At 37.5% G+C, this 13,126-nt stretch overlaps 1 protein-coding gene across 1 annotated transcript in view; it reads right to left on the bottom strand.

Annotated features, from left to right (window-relative positions):
* Nucleotides 1-345: 345 nt before the first annotated feature.
* LOC146000058 (brachyurin-like) overlaps nt 346-13,126 on the bottom strand; it is a 28,240-nt gene continuing 15,459 nt past the window's right edge. Inside the window, exons 3-7 of the mRNA XM_083137382.1 lie at nt 7,687-7,834; nt 6,413-6,582; nt 5,514-5,603; nt 2,227-2,363; nt 346-565 (exon numbers count right to left, since the gene is read on the bottom strand). Coding sequence (XP_082993508.1) covers nt 407-565; nt 2,227-2,363; nt 5,514-5,603; nt 6,413-6,582; nt 7,687-7,834 — 704 coding nt within the window. The 3' untranslated portion in view covers nt 346-406. The remainder of the gene's footprint in view (nt 566-2,226; nt 2,364-5,513; nt 5,604-6,412; nt 6,583-7,686; nt 7,835-13,126) is intronic.

Raw genomic sequence — 13,126 nt, 5'->3', positions numbered from 1 at the left:
GATAATATGACAAAATTTCGGTAAGGGGTCCTGGCCGATGAGTCGATGTCTGGCTACGATAATGCTAAACTTGAAAGACTAATTTAATAAAATTCACTTTTGTTAGGATTATACACTGGGAAATTCGCCTGCACTTGTAGAGGTTGTCGAGCGCTCTGTGTGGCAGAAAAGCGAAGTAAAACCAATCAATGAATCTAGCGCTCTGTACACCTGTAGTTTCTCGACTACACAATGCCCATTCCCTCGATTCCTCTGTCCGCCTCTCGTTCTGGATTCCGGGCGTGCATAGAAGAGCGCTGTTCCACAAATAGGGCTAGTTGCCCAGGTCTGATGTATATCCTCATGGCTTTTAACATTGACTATTTTATTTACGTAAATCTACAGGTTTCAAATTACATTAGACTTCCTAGGCAGTTGAAATTCCAGCGTGTTTAGCGATCCAGGTGTGGTGTGAGGTGACCCTGGTGTATACACTGGGTGCTGCCTTCTCACAACCATCGGAACTTCCGAAGGAAACTATCCCAATCAAATATGAGCCATAAACCAACGGTCCGCCACTGTCGCCCTGCAATGAAAATGCGTTTTAGTTTTTGTGTTCATGGGCATCAGTCATGTGCATTTTCTTTTGGGCTCGGCTGGACCTTTGGCACCCGAATGGAAGAATTTTTTAAAAAAAAAATCCTCTCCATTTGAAAAACTGATGTGATATTCCAAAATATGAAAAATTACATCAGCTTAGAATTGCTTCTAGAGCATTGACGTGAATTTTCTTGTAGTTTTCTTTCACTGTTGTCTGGCTATTATCAATAGTTTCGTGATTACGTAAGTCTATTAAACTATTGAAAATATCTAGATAACAGTGAAAGCAAACTACACGAAAATTCACGTCAATGCTCTAGAAGCAATTCTAAGCTGATGTAATTTTTCATATTTTGGAATATCACATCAGTTTTTCAAATGGAGAGGATTTTTTTTAAAAAAAATTCTTCCATTCGGGTGCCAAAGGTCCAGCCGAGCCTTAACTATTTTCCTAGTGCCTATAAATGTATATTTTGAGGTTTCGTGAATATTTTGTATGGGCCTAATCTTGATCAAAATACAATTTCTGGTACTTTCTTACCCTGCTCGAACATTCCATCTCACCACCGAAGTTCCCGAGTTCGAATCCCGGCCTGGCCTTAGGTGTTCTTTCATAAATTTAATCTAATCATCATTCAGCCACATTGCCGCGATTAGCTAATGTGATAGAAATGGAACGCAATAACAAAATACAATTTTGGTACTTTTCTGCTTATCCTCACTTTCTTTCGCTACGTTGACTCTCTCACAAGTTCATTGTAGAAGCACGTGCGTCGGCAGATATTTTGTACGGGGGGGGGGGGGGGGTTAGGTTATTGAAAGAACTTGAATAGTAGAAATAATAATGGTTTTTGATGGTTAGTATACAGTAAAAACTTTATTATTATTATCTCCTCGCGAGAATGTTCCATTCGATCCACCAGATGATTGAATATTCAGCATAATTGTTTTTAATATTGTTTACATTTCGTACAGATAATGTATCGAAATATATAGTGTTTTTTTATTATTAATTTTCACATTTATCTTCTTCAAGAAAAAACTTTGAAAGTTAGGGGAAAATTTTAGTCATAAAGTTTACGTTATGTGATCTGTAGCATACAAATTCTAATTTTCCGAAATTTGAATTTTTTATTAAATGGTAGAATATGAAGTCCTGGAGTTCTGATCTGGTTCCTGCATTTTCACTTATTTTTTTCAATCTAACGCAGTTTTTACGTTGGCTATTCTGTTTGCATACTAACTTAACTTTGTCTGTTGTTAACAATAAAATGACAAATTTCTGTTTCAAATGAACGATGACAATTCCCAGGGGGGCGACGGACCGATTCGAATCTCACCTCGAGACTTCCGTTTGTAGAAGGTAATCTCTTGTTTTGTGAATGCCCCTTGATAAATTTCATCTATCCACCACCATTCTTCGTCATCGTGATTAATCCAAAGCGTCACATAATATTAATACAATATAGAATACAACATCGTCGATAAGTGCGTAACTGAATATGTTATGTTTACTGATTATTTTGGTACATTTTTATATTTTATAGTACCTTAATATTGTTTCATTTTTCATTTGTTTTTCTTGGATTTCGCTTTTTTAAAAAAAAAATAGTGTAAAAAAGCAATACTATTTCTACTAATACTTACAGTGCAAGCGTTTCCATAGTATCCGTCTGTGCATATCTTAGAACTACTGATGACGCTGCCATAGTAGGTATAGCATACACTATTGCTTATAACTGGTAGAGAGACATACCTCAGTTGGTCGCTTATGTTAGGAGTGTCTAGAAGGATAAAGTTATGGAGTTAGTGGACAGCTTCAATCGTAACTTATGAAACTGAAGGAACATTTAAGCACATAATTTTTTATTATCCCCAAAAAATCGAGAAATTATGGGTTTTATGAAAGAAAAATTAATGTACAAAGTTTAAAGGAGAGGTAAAACTGAATTGACATTGGTTAAAGGAATTTTGATCTCTTTGGCGATTGACATTATTATTATTGACGCGAGCACAGCATGAAAAAAAGGTTCAATCTACTATAGAGATATAGCATAATGTTATTATATAGTTTATTGATTGGCGATTCAATTTAGTACGAGGAACAGTCGAAAAGTTGAAGAGTTAGTTTGCGGTTACACGAAACAAATAACCTATGGAATATTTGAGACTAATACATGCTTTACAAAATAAAACAATCTGGAGAGGCGGGATGTGGGCACCCATAATTGGCCCTATATTTGACAGTTACAGTCAGCATACACTAGACAAGCACATGCTTTATGAGACCGAATATAGGTTATAGATGTAGATTATTTCCATAACGTGTGTGTGTGTGTGTGTTTGTATTACAACCATTTATTCTTACAAGAATCTAGCAGATACAACGTCTCTTCTTCACAGGATATCCCATCTCAACCCCGTCCTCCAGTTCATAGAAACCAGAAGGGGAATTTCCCCTTATCCCCCTTCAAATACCACCCTGGTAATAACAATGTCATTATATATTGAGAATCATTTTTGTCCTGAAAACTGGAGGTCCGTTGTTCTATGGGGGGGGGGGGGGGACGCACTTCGGTCCCCCTTTAGGATCACTACTGTTTTCCCGGTTTCTCCGTAATATACTAGAAAGTTATCTGCATCTTGGAGCTGCGGTGCTCTAGTTGAGATGGTAGCTGACTGCCACGCGGGACACCCGGGTTCGATTCCGGCTTTGTCTCTGCATAAATTGCTCTGGGATTCACCCAAACTCAAATAAGTACCTGGGAGGTAAAGCAAGAAAAGGTGATATGAAAGTTTTGATTATACTATATATGCTGTTGTAAACTAGCATCAGACATTTTTCGGCAACTTGAAAAATGTCAATAATCAACTTCTTTCACATACTATTAAAAAAAGCTTTAAAAGTGGTAGAAATATATCTAAGAATAATAGTTTTTTTAAAACATTTTGGGTGCGTCAGCACTTAGGCTATTTTGCACCCGCCACATTATACGGTGTCCAGCCCCCTACCATGACTAAAATAGCATAATTGCAGTGTCGTGTTACTAATATATTAAAATTTTCTGACTTTCGTTAAAAGTCGAGGCTGTAAAGGGGCACTCAGCACACACAAGGATAAAAAACAGGACAACACACACACAAAATTTTACTGGCCATAGTGCCAGTCACCAGAGCCTCGTTCGTCTGCAAAATGCAGTCCAGGGTGTACTACGTGGAAGGTCATCCCTTACACCCCATATCTAAGAATAAGAAATATCTGTTTGTCTCCACACAAACACAAACTACAACATTCATTTTAAGAAAAAGCGTTCAGAAAATATCAAACAATGCTCTACAATGTGAAACTTATTTGTTTTTTTGACATCGAAAGTATCCTATTGTATATCCAGCTATTTCTATCCACATCTGTTGTGTTTATTTTATGTCCATTCTCTACCTCATGGTCTAATCATGACGATGAAAGGGAGAGTCTGACAAACACTACGGAACATCCATGCCATGACCAGGAGTTCGACGTCGACACCTCTGGCTTCGCAGCACTTACGGTGCCAACTGCGCAATGGAGCCTGCTGTAAAGGCATGTATAACGTCCAATGCGCTCTAAGCCGAGTACATCACCGCGCAGAAAGGAGGAGGTTTCCATCCCGTGCCTCGGCACACAACAACGGAAAATGCTCTGGGAATAAATTTCCGTTATGATTACATTATACAACTAGTCTTCTCTACAAAATAAAATCATTATCTATATAAGTCCAGAAATATGTAGTGGTTGCGCAACTTTGCCACCTAAGCAGCAGGCGTCGCTGCTGCATTTACACCTTGGGAGCGAGTTGTAGCTCCCGAAACATCCAATCAGCAAATGAACCACTGACGCCATTTTAACCCAGCACCTATCGTTAACTCCCATGCCTATGTTCTACATTGCCGGTAGGCTCGCTAGCTAACCGCTGTTGCTAACAAATTTCACCAGAATATATCTTCTAGACAAAGACGTTTCTGGGCGAGTACAACTAACTTTTTGACTCCACATCGTATATTTGCTCGTGATATCAAATCAATCGCATGTGTACAGTTATTGCAAGTTAAAGACCAGATGAATTCTGGTAAATATACAGGAGCTGACATCAAACTAGCGATATTCGCCATAACTCACCTGGTCATTATTTCATTCTTCTTTAGGTAAGTTTGGGAGCTACATTATCGGCTTTTTTCAGGCTTTTTACTAAAATATCTGCCTGTATGCTATTTTGAAATACCATTTTAATTTAATCCGTTGTATTAGAAATACATAATGCAAAACAACAACTCTCGTGCATATTTCAAATTGATTTTGACGTTGAGAGAGTTTTGGAAGTTGTCATTAATTTATGATTAAGAAGGTCAACGGGGAAGTATCTGCGTTATTAGTGAAGAATCATATAGCAATGAAAATTGATTGTAGCGGCAAATTGTCCATCGCTATTTTCATTATTTTTTAATCTACACATAAGGAATTAAATTCTGTTGATGCGAAGCAGATGATGTTCTCTTCTGCTTATTGACGCTTATATTATTTTAATTCATGGCCATCTCATCACATTGTGGAAAATTGTCTGAATGAAAATGATGATCAACTCATGTTTTGCCGCTGGGTATACAGTGGGATGCACAAGTATTTCTCGGCAAATTGTCCATGACCATTTTCATTAAATTTTCTCTTGCTTCCGGCGTGTTTTTAATGACTTGATATTTACATATGCTGGTGAAGAAGTTTTTATCATCTCATTAAGAGAAGAAATCTGTCCTAAGGATGTAGATTATTTTTTATTGTTACATGAATTTCTGTAGCCACTCTGTACATGATATAGCAAGCCTAACATAGACCAAAAGAGCAATAACATATATCAACTATGACAAACAATAGCATAGCATATCTAACTGACCCTACTTACTGTCAACAGTCTTTCCCCATCCGCTGACGATAGCCGATACGCTCTCATACGAGCTATCTCCACCAGCAACTACGATGGTGCTTATGTAACCTGGAGAATATAAAAGGATCATATGTAGTCCACAGTTAGGTGTAATTATGTACAGTGGATTCACTTTTTGAAAAACATAAGGTGGGCTGAACCATCACCCCCTGAAACTAGAAGGCCACTCCTCTGCCGCGTGACGTCACGCCGACGGACCCTTCCAACAACAGCCAGTGCTGTCCGTTCGTAGCCCAGTTTACGATATTCCTTCTGCAGCGGCTGAACTTCCAACAACTCACAACAATAAAGCATTGAAATTGTGAAAGTTGCAAGTAATGTGAAAAATACTATACAAATTATAAGTATTTTAAGTTTCGATATCTTTTCTGTTGTCAACGACAACCTTTCTTTTAAAATTCTAGTTTTAAAGCACTGATTATTCATCTATCGTATTCTGACATAACTTCCTAGGTTAACGTCAAATTTAATGTAATGTTAATAACAGCACGTTCAGCACCGACTTCACTATGTATTTAAATGAGAGAACAGTTGCGCAAGGACACAACTATCGTGCTGCCATCTACACTTAGTTTTGCTTAATCTGTTGGACTTGAGAGACGAGCGACTAGCGACAGCTTTAACTTTGAAATACACGCTAACAGCACCAAACCTGACCTACCTAATCTATTCATAGGCATATAATAGCAGAAATAAAAATGTAAATAGGTTAGCAGGTTAAGTTCTGTTTATTTAAGCTATTATATGCATACGTGGATAGGTTAGGCAGGTCAGGTTTGGTGCTGTTGGCGTGTATTTCGAAGTTGCTAAGGTTGTCGCTAGTCACTCGTGCTTGAGAGGTTCTCGTAAATACTTACTGTTAAATGTTACAGTTTGTGACAACTCAACTAAGGCGATGTCGTTGTTTAAAGTTACCGAGTCGTAGGTTTCATGGACACGGATGGTCTTCGCTGGAATAATCTCCCTCCCAGTCTCGTTGACTATGTTGATACTCTGCGTACCCAAGTATACTTCTACGTCTGAGGCACTGAAATAATGAAAACACAAGAAAAAAATATTAAATTTTTGTTGATAAATTTCAAGCATTTTATTTGTTAAAAGATCTTGTCTAACATTTATCGAGAACGACTATTCTGTTACTGTTTACTTATACCGGCAATATGCACTGTGAAGAATATTGAAAAGTAAGGTAGCTATGTTTATTAAAAACCGTAGTTTTTTTTGGTCAAGTTCGGTCCTTCGTCTTCTGACGTCAGGCTAAATGCTCTGTATTGGTTGTTAGGTTAGGCATGTTTGGTTTAGATCTCTTAGCATAAATAATATTTCTGGTGAAGCTCCGAAAAATCGCAGTGTATTTATGCTAAGAGCCCTAAACTTAACATGCCTAAGAAACAACGAAAGCAATCCGCCCTTACGCCAGAAGACGAAGGGCGGGGCTTGACAAAGAGAAAGTGTTTGAGTGACAAAGAGTTGAAATATTGCAGTGCCATCTCTTGTTGAATATTCGTCGAGACGAAAGTAAAAGTTCTAGTGGCGGCGCTCAACGGTCGAGACTCAAACTTCTTGCGAGAGTAATTCAAAGCAAGAGACCAACGAATAAGATTTCCTGCCTGAGTATGATACGCATATCTGTGATAAAACTAGCTGTGGGTCCAGACGCCAGAGCCTCTTTGGCCCGCACAAATGCAGTTTCCCGGGGTGTTCTACGTGGAAGAGAGAGGTTGATATTCATTCGGATACTCTTCGAGAAAGTCACACAACAGATATACGTATAATAGGCAGATATTGATCTCGGGCAGAAAAACTTCTGCACTATGAATTACTGTCTGCAAGAAGTTCTGGAATCGTCCGCCAGGAGGCTCTTGCTTTCCCTTCTAGACCAAACTATTTACAAGAGATGGCGACTGCTAAATTTCAACGCACTGGTGAAGCGTGATGTCGCCGGAGCCAATGCGTGCGATGTATGTTTGCAAAGGAACGGTCTCGCGGGCTGTAGCACTGAAAGAAATCATCGCTAAGAACTGACTATGATTACAGTATCAGCAGTTAGGAAAGAAATGGGTGATGTATATATAATACGTTTGTGTTACATAGTTACACCTCATTAACTATGTATGGCTTGATGTCTTACCCTTCCACACAGTGAGCCGCTGTTACAACCATGGTTTCTGTGATGAGTGATCCTCCGCAGAAAGTTATGGCGTCGATGATGAGTGCTGCCTGGTAGGGGAACTGTCCACGGATCGCCACATTCCCGTTGACGATTCTGCTGTCCTTTCCTGTAACGTCAATAATCACTGCTCATTTCTTTGTCTACGTAACTCACTGACAGAAATCATAATTTAAGAGAAACTGCTCGAAAATGAGATCTTTAAAGTACAGAGTATGTTTAGTGGTTTTACAAAGGAAAACACACTATTGTGGAGACCAGTGATGAATTCAGGAGGTGGCCTGGGTGGGAAAATACCCTCCCCACAGAAAATTTCAATAACCTGGCAGAACATTCGGACAATGGCTAAGAAATTAGGCAAGCATGTTCACTTTGACTTTCACTCATTCACTTTAACTTCATGTAAAACGTACTTTTTCTGGCTTTTCGTAATAATAAGCCCTGCTTCAGTCATCGTCATAATTAAAAATCAAAATAATTAACGAATTTCAATTATTGTCCGTTTTGATAACTGCTAACTAGTAATATGTAATAAAATTCAATTTCATTGACACTCAGTAATGGACACGTGTAGAGCGTCAGGGCTGGTGTAATGAAAGTTCTAACAAATTTCAACAATTTAACGGTTAGTCAATCAACAGTTTGCTGAGGAATGGTAGTGACGTGCCTGTGCAGTCGTATCGAAATTTACAGTCAATTTAATTACGTATTAGAGATAAGGGGCAATTTTAAAATATTAGTATTTTTATTAAATTTGTTGCCTATTACATTCTTTCCCGGGAAGATTGATTTCCCCCCGGAGGAAAGTGTCTGGATTCATCACTGGTGAAGACCCTTACACGATGACATCAGTGTCTGTTCGCAGTCCCTCTTGCCCACAACGGGGAAAACCGTCGATTGCTCTGGAGTAAGTCATCCAGATTCCCTAATTTGATTGGGAATATCTACTTGTCCTCGACCTTGATTCTAAGTAAAGAGTAATGTGCCGTCAGTTCTCAAAAACCCTCTCATCTACCAGTCGGGGTTAGCGATACGACCAGGCGTTCAAGCTTCCATTTTCCAAATTTTCTTAGGCAGCTTTCAGACCGACAAGCGATGTAATGTAATTATAATTTGGACTTACGAACTAATTTTGCTTCTGGGCAATATTTACTTGTACATTGCACGAGTCTTTGGCAACAATTTTAGGGAGGGTGCTAATGAAAGTTTTGGGAGGTTAAACATCAGCTGATAGCGAAATCGAAGACCTCCCATTCCCCAGCGCGCGTACACGTGACCATGTTTGATTCAGGGTTGCAGCTAACCCTATTAACAGCAAAGCGCACGTTCACAAATAAGCTAATTTTGTCAAAAGTAGCAAAATGTATCAAAACTTTTCTCCCGTCCCTTTTTCTCAGTACTTTGCTTTAGAAATCGTCGCGGAAAATAGTGGCGAAACCTACGATAACTTAAGATATCTTTTGTATTTTCAAGTCAATATTAAAAACGCTATATTTTACTTTGGTTCAAGTATGTGTTCTTTTCCTGTGCATTACTGAGAAGTTATGAGTCTATCTAGCACAATGTTATTGCCCGAAGAAAATAATATTGCTACAACAAGTCATAAAAATAAGTACAAAATAGAGTCCAAAAATTCCACTTTCACGAACCGCCATTTTGAGGCTCGAAAACAAGAACAAATAATCGATTTAGAGAAAAAAATATCTGTCAGTTTCATGCCCCATTTAGTTGTTTAGAGAAGTGTTAATGTTTTATCCCCTTACTGAAAAGTCAAAATTTCTATTTTTGCCGATTTTTTTGCATTCTGGATCACTCTACATTGGTGAAATTCTGAAGTTGCATATTTCGCGTGCCGCTTCGGTGTGAAATCTCTCTCAAACATAGATTATAAGCTACATTTTGTTGGCTTTGGGAGGTGTTTAATAGCACCATTTCGACATTTAATATTTAAAAATGTTCATGGTTTAGGAAGGTCGAAAGGGCCTAGGGTGGTCGGCCAGACTCAATTTTGTGACCATTCTAAACAACAGTAAATTGAGAGATGAAACTTTATGGTAGACAGCTTACGTTGGAGATTTATAATGTTAATAATGGCGAACAATATACAGACTGTCTGTACGTTAGATATAAGTAGTGTAATCGGGTACGCTCAAAGTCATACTTGGTACGAGGCCTATTATTTTTATTAATTTAACCACAATGGAAAACCTATTTTGATGATGTTTTTATCGATTTTATACTATTGCAAATCTGTGATTTTTCATCTCATACTTGGTACGAGGCCTATTATTTTTATTAATTTAACCACAATGGAAAACCTATTTTGATGATGTTTTTGTCGAATTTATACTATTGCAAATCTGTGATTTTTCATCTCATACTTCGTACGAGTGTCATCAATTTTTTCGAGTTAAAGTACGTAACACCCACACCCACCTACACCCACGCACACCCACTTACACCTACACAAATTTACTTCCGGTCTACTTGACAGACACCTGTGTGTTTTTTTAGTTTTTTTAAGTATACAAGTACATATATTTTGGGAGTTCAAAGTAACACTTGGTACGAGGCCTATTGTTTTTATTAATTTAACCACAAATGGTAAACCTATTTTGACGATGTTTTTGTCGATTTTATACTATTGCAAATCTGTGATTTTTCACCTCACACTTGGTACGAGTGTCATAATTTCTTTCGAGTTAAATTACGCAACATTGCGATGGCTCGTAAGGTAAACTATTGTGCAATGTTTACGCAACAAGTTATTACGCAGACCCGTATCTAGCGTGTTGTTGGTTATGACGTAATGGGTGTCTTCTGATTGACTTACTGTTTCGGATGTTTTCATCCGCGCTTAGGTTACTTAAAGGGTTTTCGCATTACAGATCAGTCAGTATGGTGAGAGTGTCTTGAAGAGTACGGATGTGTTGTTGCAGTGTTAAAAGTTAAGCATTTAATTTATTTAAAGCTACATACTATTTATTATTTTTAAGTTTAAAAAAAGTGTATCAAGTGATTTTTTTTCATAGTAATTTCGATCAGATTGAGTTTTGATGTAATCCGATGTTAGTTGTTGTCTCCGGAAATTCTGTATAAAAACATAGCTGAAAATTTTATCGTAATAGCTAAAATTATTTTATTTTGAAGGTGGTTCAAGTCGTTTTTCACACAGAATGAATTTGTATAATTTTGCATTTGTATTGAATTTTGTATTTTTTCCCGAGAAAATTTATATATAAATACTAGAGCTGAAAAAATATTATAATTATAACTATTGTCTTTTAAGTAACATTCTATCAATTATCGTAAGTTTAAAAGTGTTTTTTTCTAGTAAATAGAATCTTATTGAATTTTGAGTTGATTGTGCGTTTTGTATTTTTCCCTGAGAAAATTTATATATATATATACCGAGAAACTTCTATTTAAATAACACCTTGTGAAAATGACAACTCGTATAAACGACTTACCACTTGAACTGCTGCACAAGATTTTTGCGTACACATTCGACGGAGGTGAGGATGTCGCGAGGCTCGTCGACTTAAGCAAAATAGCACCTGAATTTCGTCCACCGTGCGAGATGATTATTATGGTCAATCTTCGCAAAATAAGTGGTATGAGAAACTTGCAGAATCCTGATTCTCTTTTTCGGGCTGCAGGCAAAAAGTTGGCCGATAGGATGGACGAGCTTCATGAGGTGAGGGAAGGAAGGAGACGATATACGTACGATTGGTATGAGTCAAACGCGGAAACAGACAGCATTATCACACAACTCATCGCATTGACTGAGGCGCGAACTTTCTTCCTAACCTCGCATGATATATAAATAAAATACCATCACTATGAAACCCAAAGGTGTCGTCTATCAGGTACCATAGGCGGACCTCAAATCTCTCGGAGATTTGAATCCTGTAAGGTTAAACAGCATAAAAATTTCACAGCAAGAATTCTCATATGGACTGACGATTTTTTTTAACAGACTTAATAATGAGTTATAACCTGTGTTGTGATACCACTATAAACTGTATACAAAATATGCAGTCCCTGCAATGAAATGGACGAGGCTTATGAACCTCGACCTATACAGTTGTACAATCTGGCAATGAATGGATGTTTCTTTTTATTAAGCATAGCAGTGTGTTTTCGCTTATTTTAATATCAGGCAACAATGTTAGAAAGTGTGTGCATGGCCGCCAAGGATACAATTTAAAATCACTAATGTAATATGAACCCTCTTCACTTGTGTGTATTTGAATGTGAAAGTGAGGTACTTTGAATAATTGAGGAGAACAATCACAAAGAGGCTTATGAACCTCGACCTATACAGTTGTACAATCTGGCAATGAATAGATGTTTCTTTTATTAAGCATAGCAGTGTGTCTTTGCTTATTTTAATATCAGGCAACAATGTTAGAAAGTGTGTGCATGGCCCCAAGAATACAATTTAAAATCACTAATGTAATATGAACCCTCTTCACTTGTGTGTATTTGAATATGAAAGTGAGGTACTTTGAATAATTGAGAACAATCACAAATAAGCTTGCAACGGTATTGGGAGGGGTCACGAGTTTAAACTTCAGACGATTTCTGTTAATCTGCTAAGGCCCAGGGTGTATGGATATTAGTACGAAAATTTGTAAAAAAGAAGAGGCAATTTTGGCTAATGGCAACGATGAGGATGAATAATGATAATTATGATGAAACTGATGTGTGACACTTAGAAAACAAAACTTCAAAGTGTATTGCACCAACAGCTACAATTGTCCCCCCTCCCCCCACACAAGGTAGTTAACAGAGGTGTACTTTTGTTGGTTTACGACTCTGAGGGCTTAAGTTACTATGTTCACCTATAGCTCTACATATTAAAAAAGAAGTGACCTGAGCAATAAAATATAACAATACCGATTCTGGCTCTTTTGTCGGATGACGTAGTGGTAACGTTGTTGCAATCACACTTCTGATGGTGTATAAACTTAAATGTTTTGCAAAACATGAAATACTGTTAATGGAAATGTGTTGTTTCTAATATTCTATATAGAAAGCAGATAACAAGAAAAAGAAGAAAATAAATGTTGCAGGCAGATACGAAGCCTCAACCCAAACACATATATGATCAGACAGCATGCCAACGATGCGTTTATAACTAACATGTGATTATTCAAAATTCAAATAGTGCAGTGGGAAACAACTAACTAACTCACTCTATAGACTTCTTAAACCCGAAGAGAACAAATACAAGCACAAATGTAAATAATTAAATAAGTTACAAGGGGCTGAGACATGGTTCGAATCTTTTGATCTAGGTATGGATGCAGACAGGCACTAAGTTTTTGTGTGTGGACATAATTGATAATGGAAAAATCCCCTTCAACACCATAACATTGTGGTAATGTTGGTTTTA

This window comes from Lepisma saccharinum, chromosome 16 (genome assembly GCF_977018435.1).
Source record: "Lepisma saccharinum chromosome 16, izLepSacc3.1, whole genome shotgun sequence".
In the NCBI taxonomy this organism is placed as follows: Eukaryota; Metazoa; Arthropoda; class Insecta; order Zygentoma; family Lepismatidae; genus Lepisma; species Lepisma saccharinum.
The sequence above is the reverse complement of the archived record's forward strand: the minus strand, read 5'-3'. Positions and strand labels throughout refer to the sequence as shown.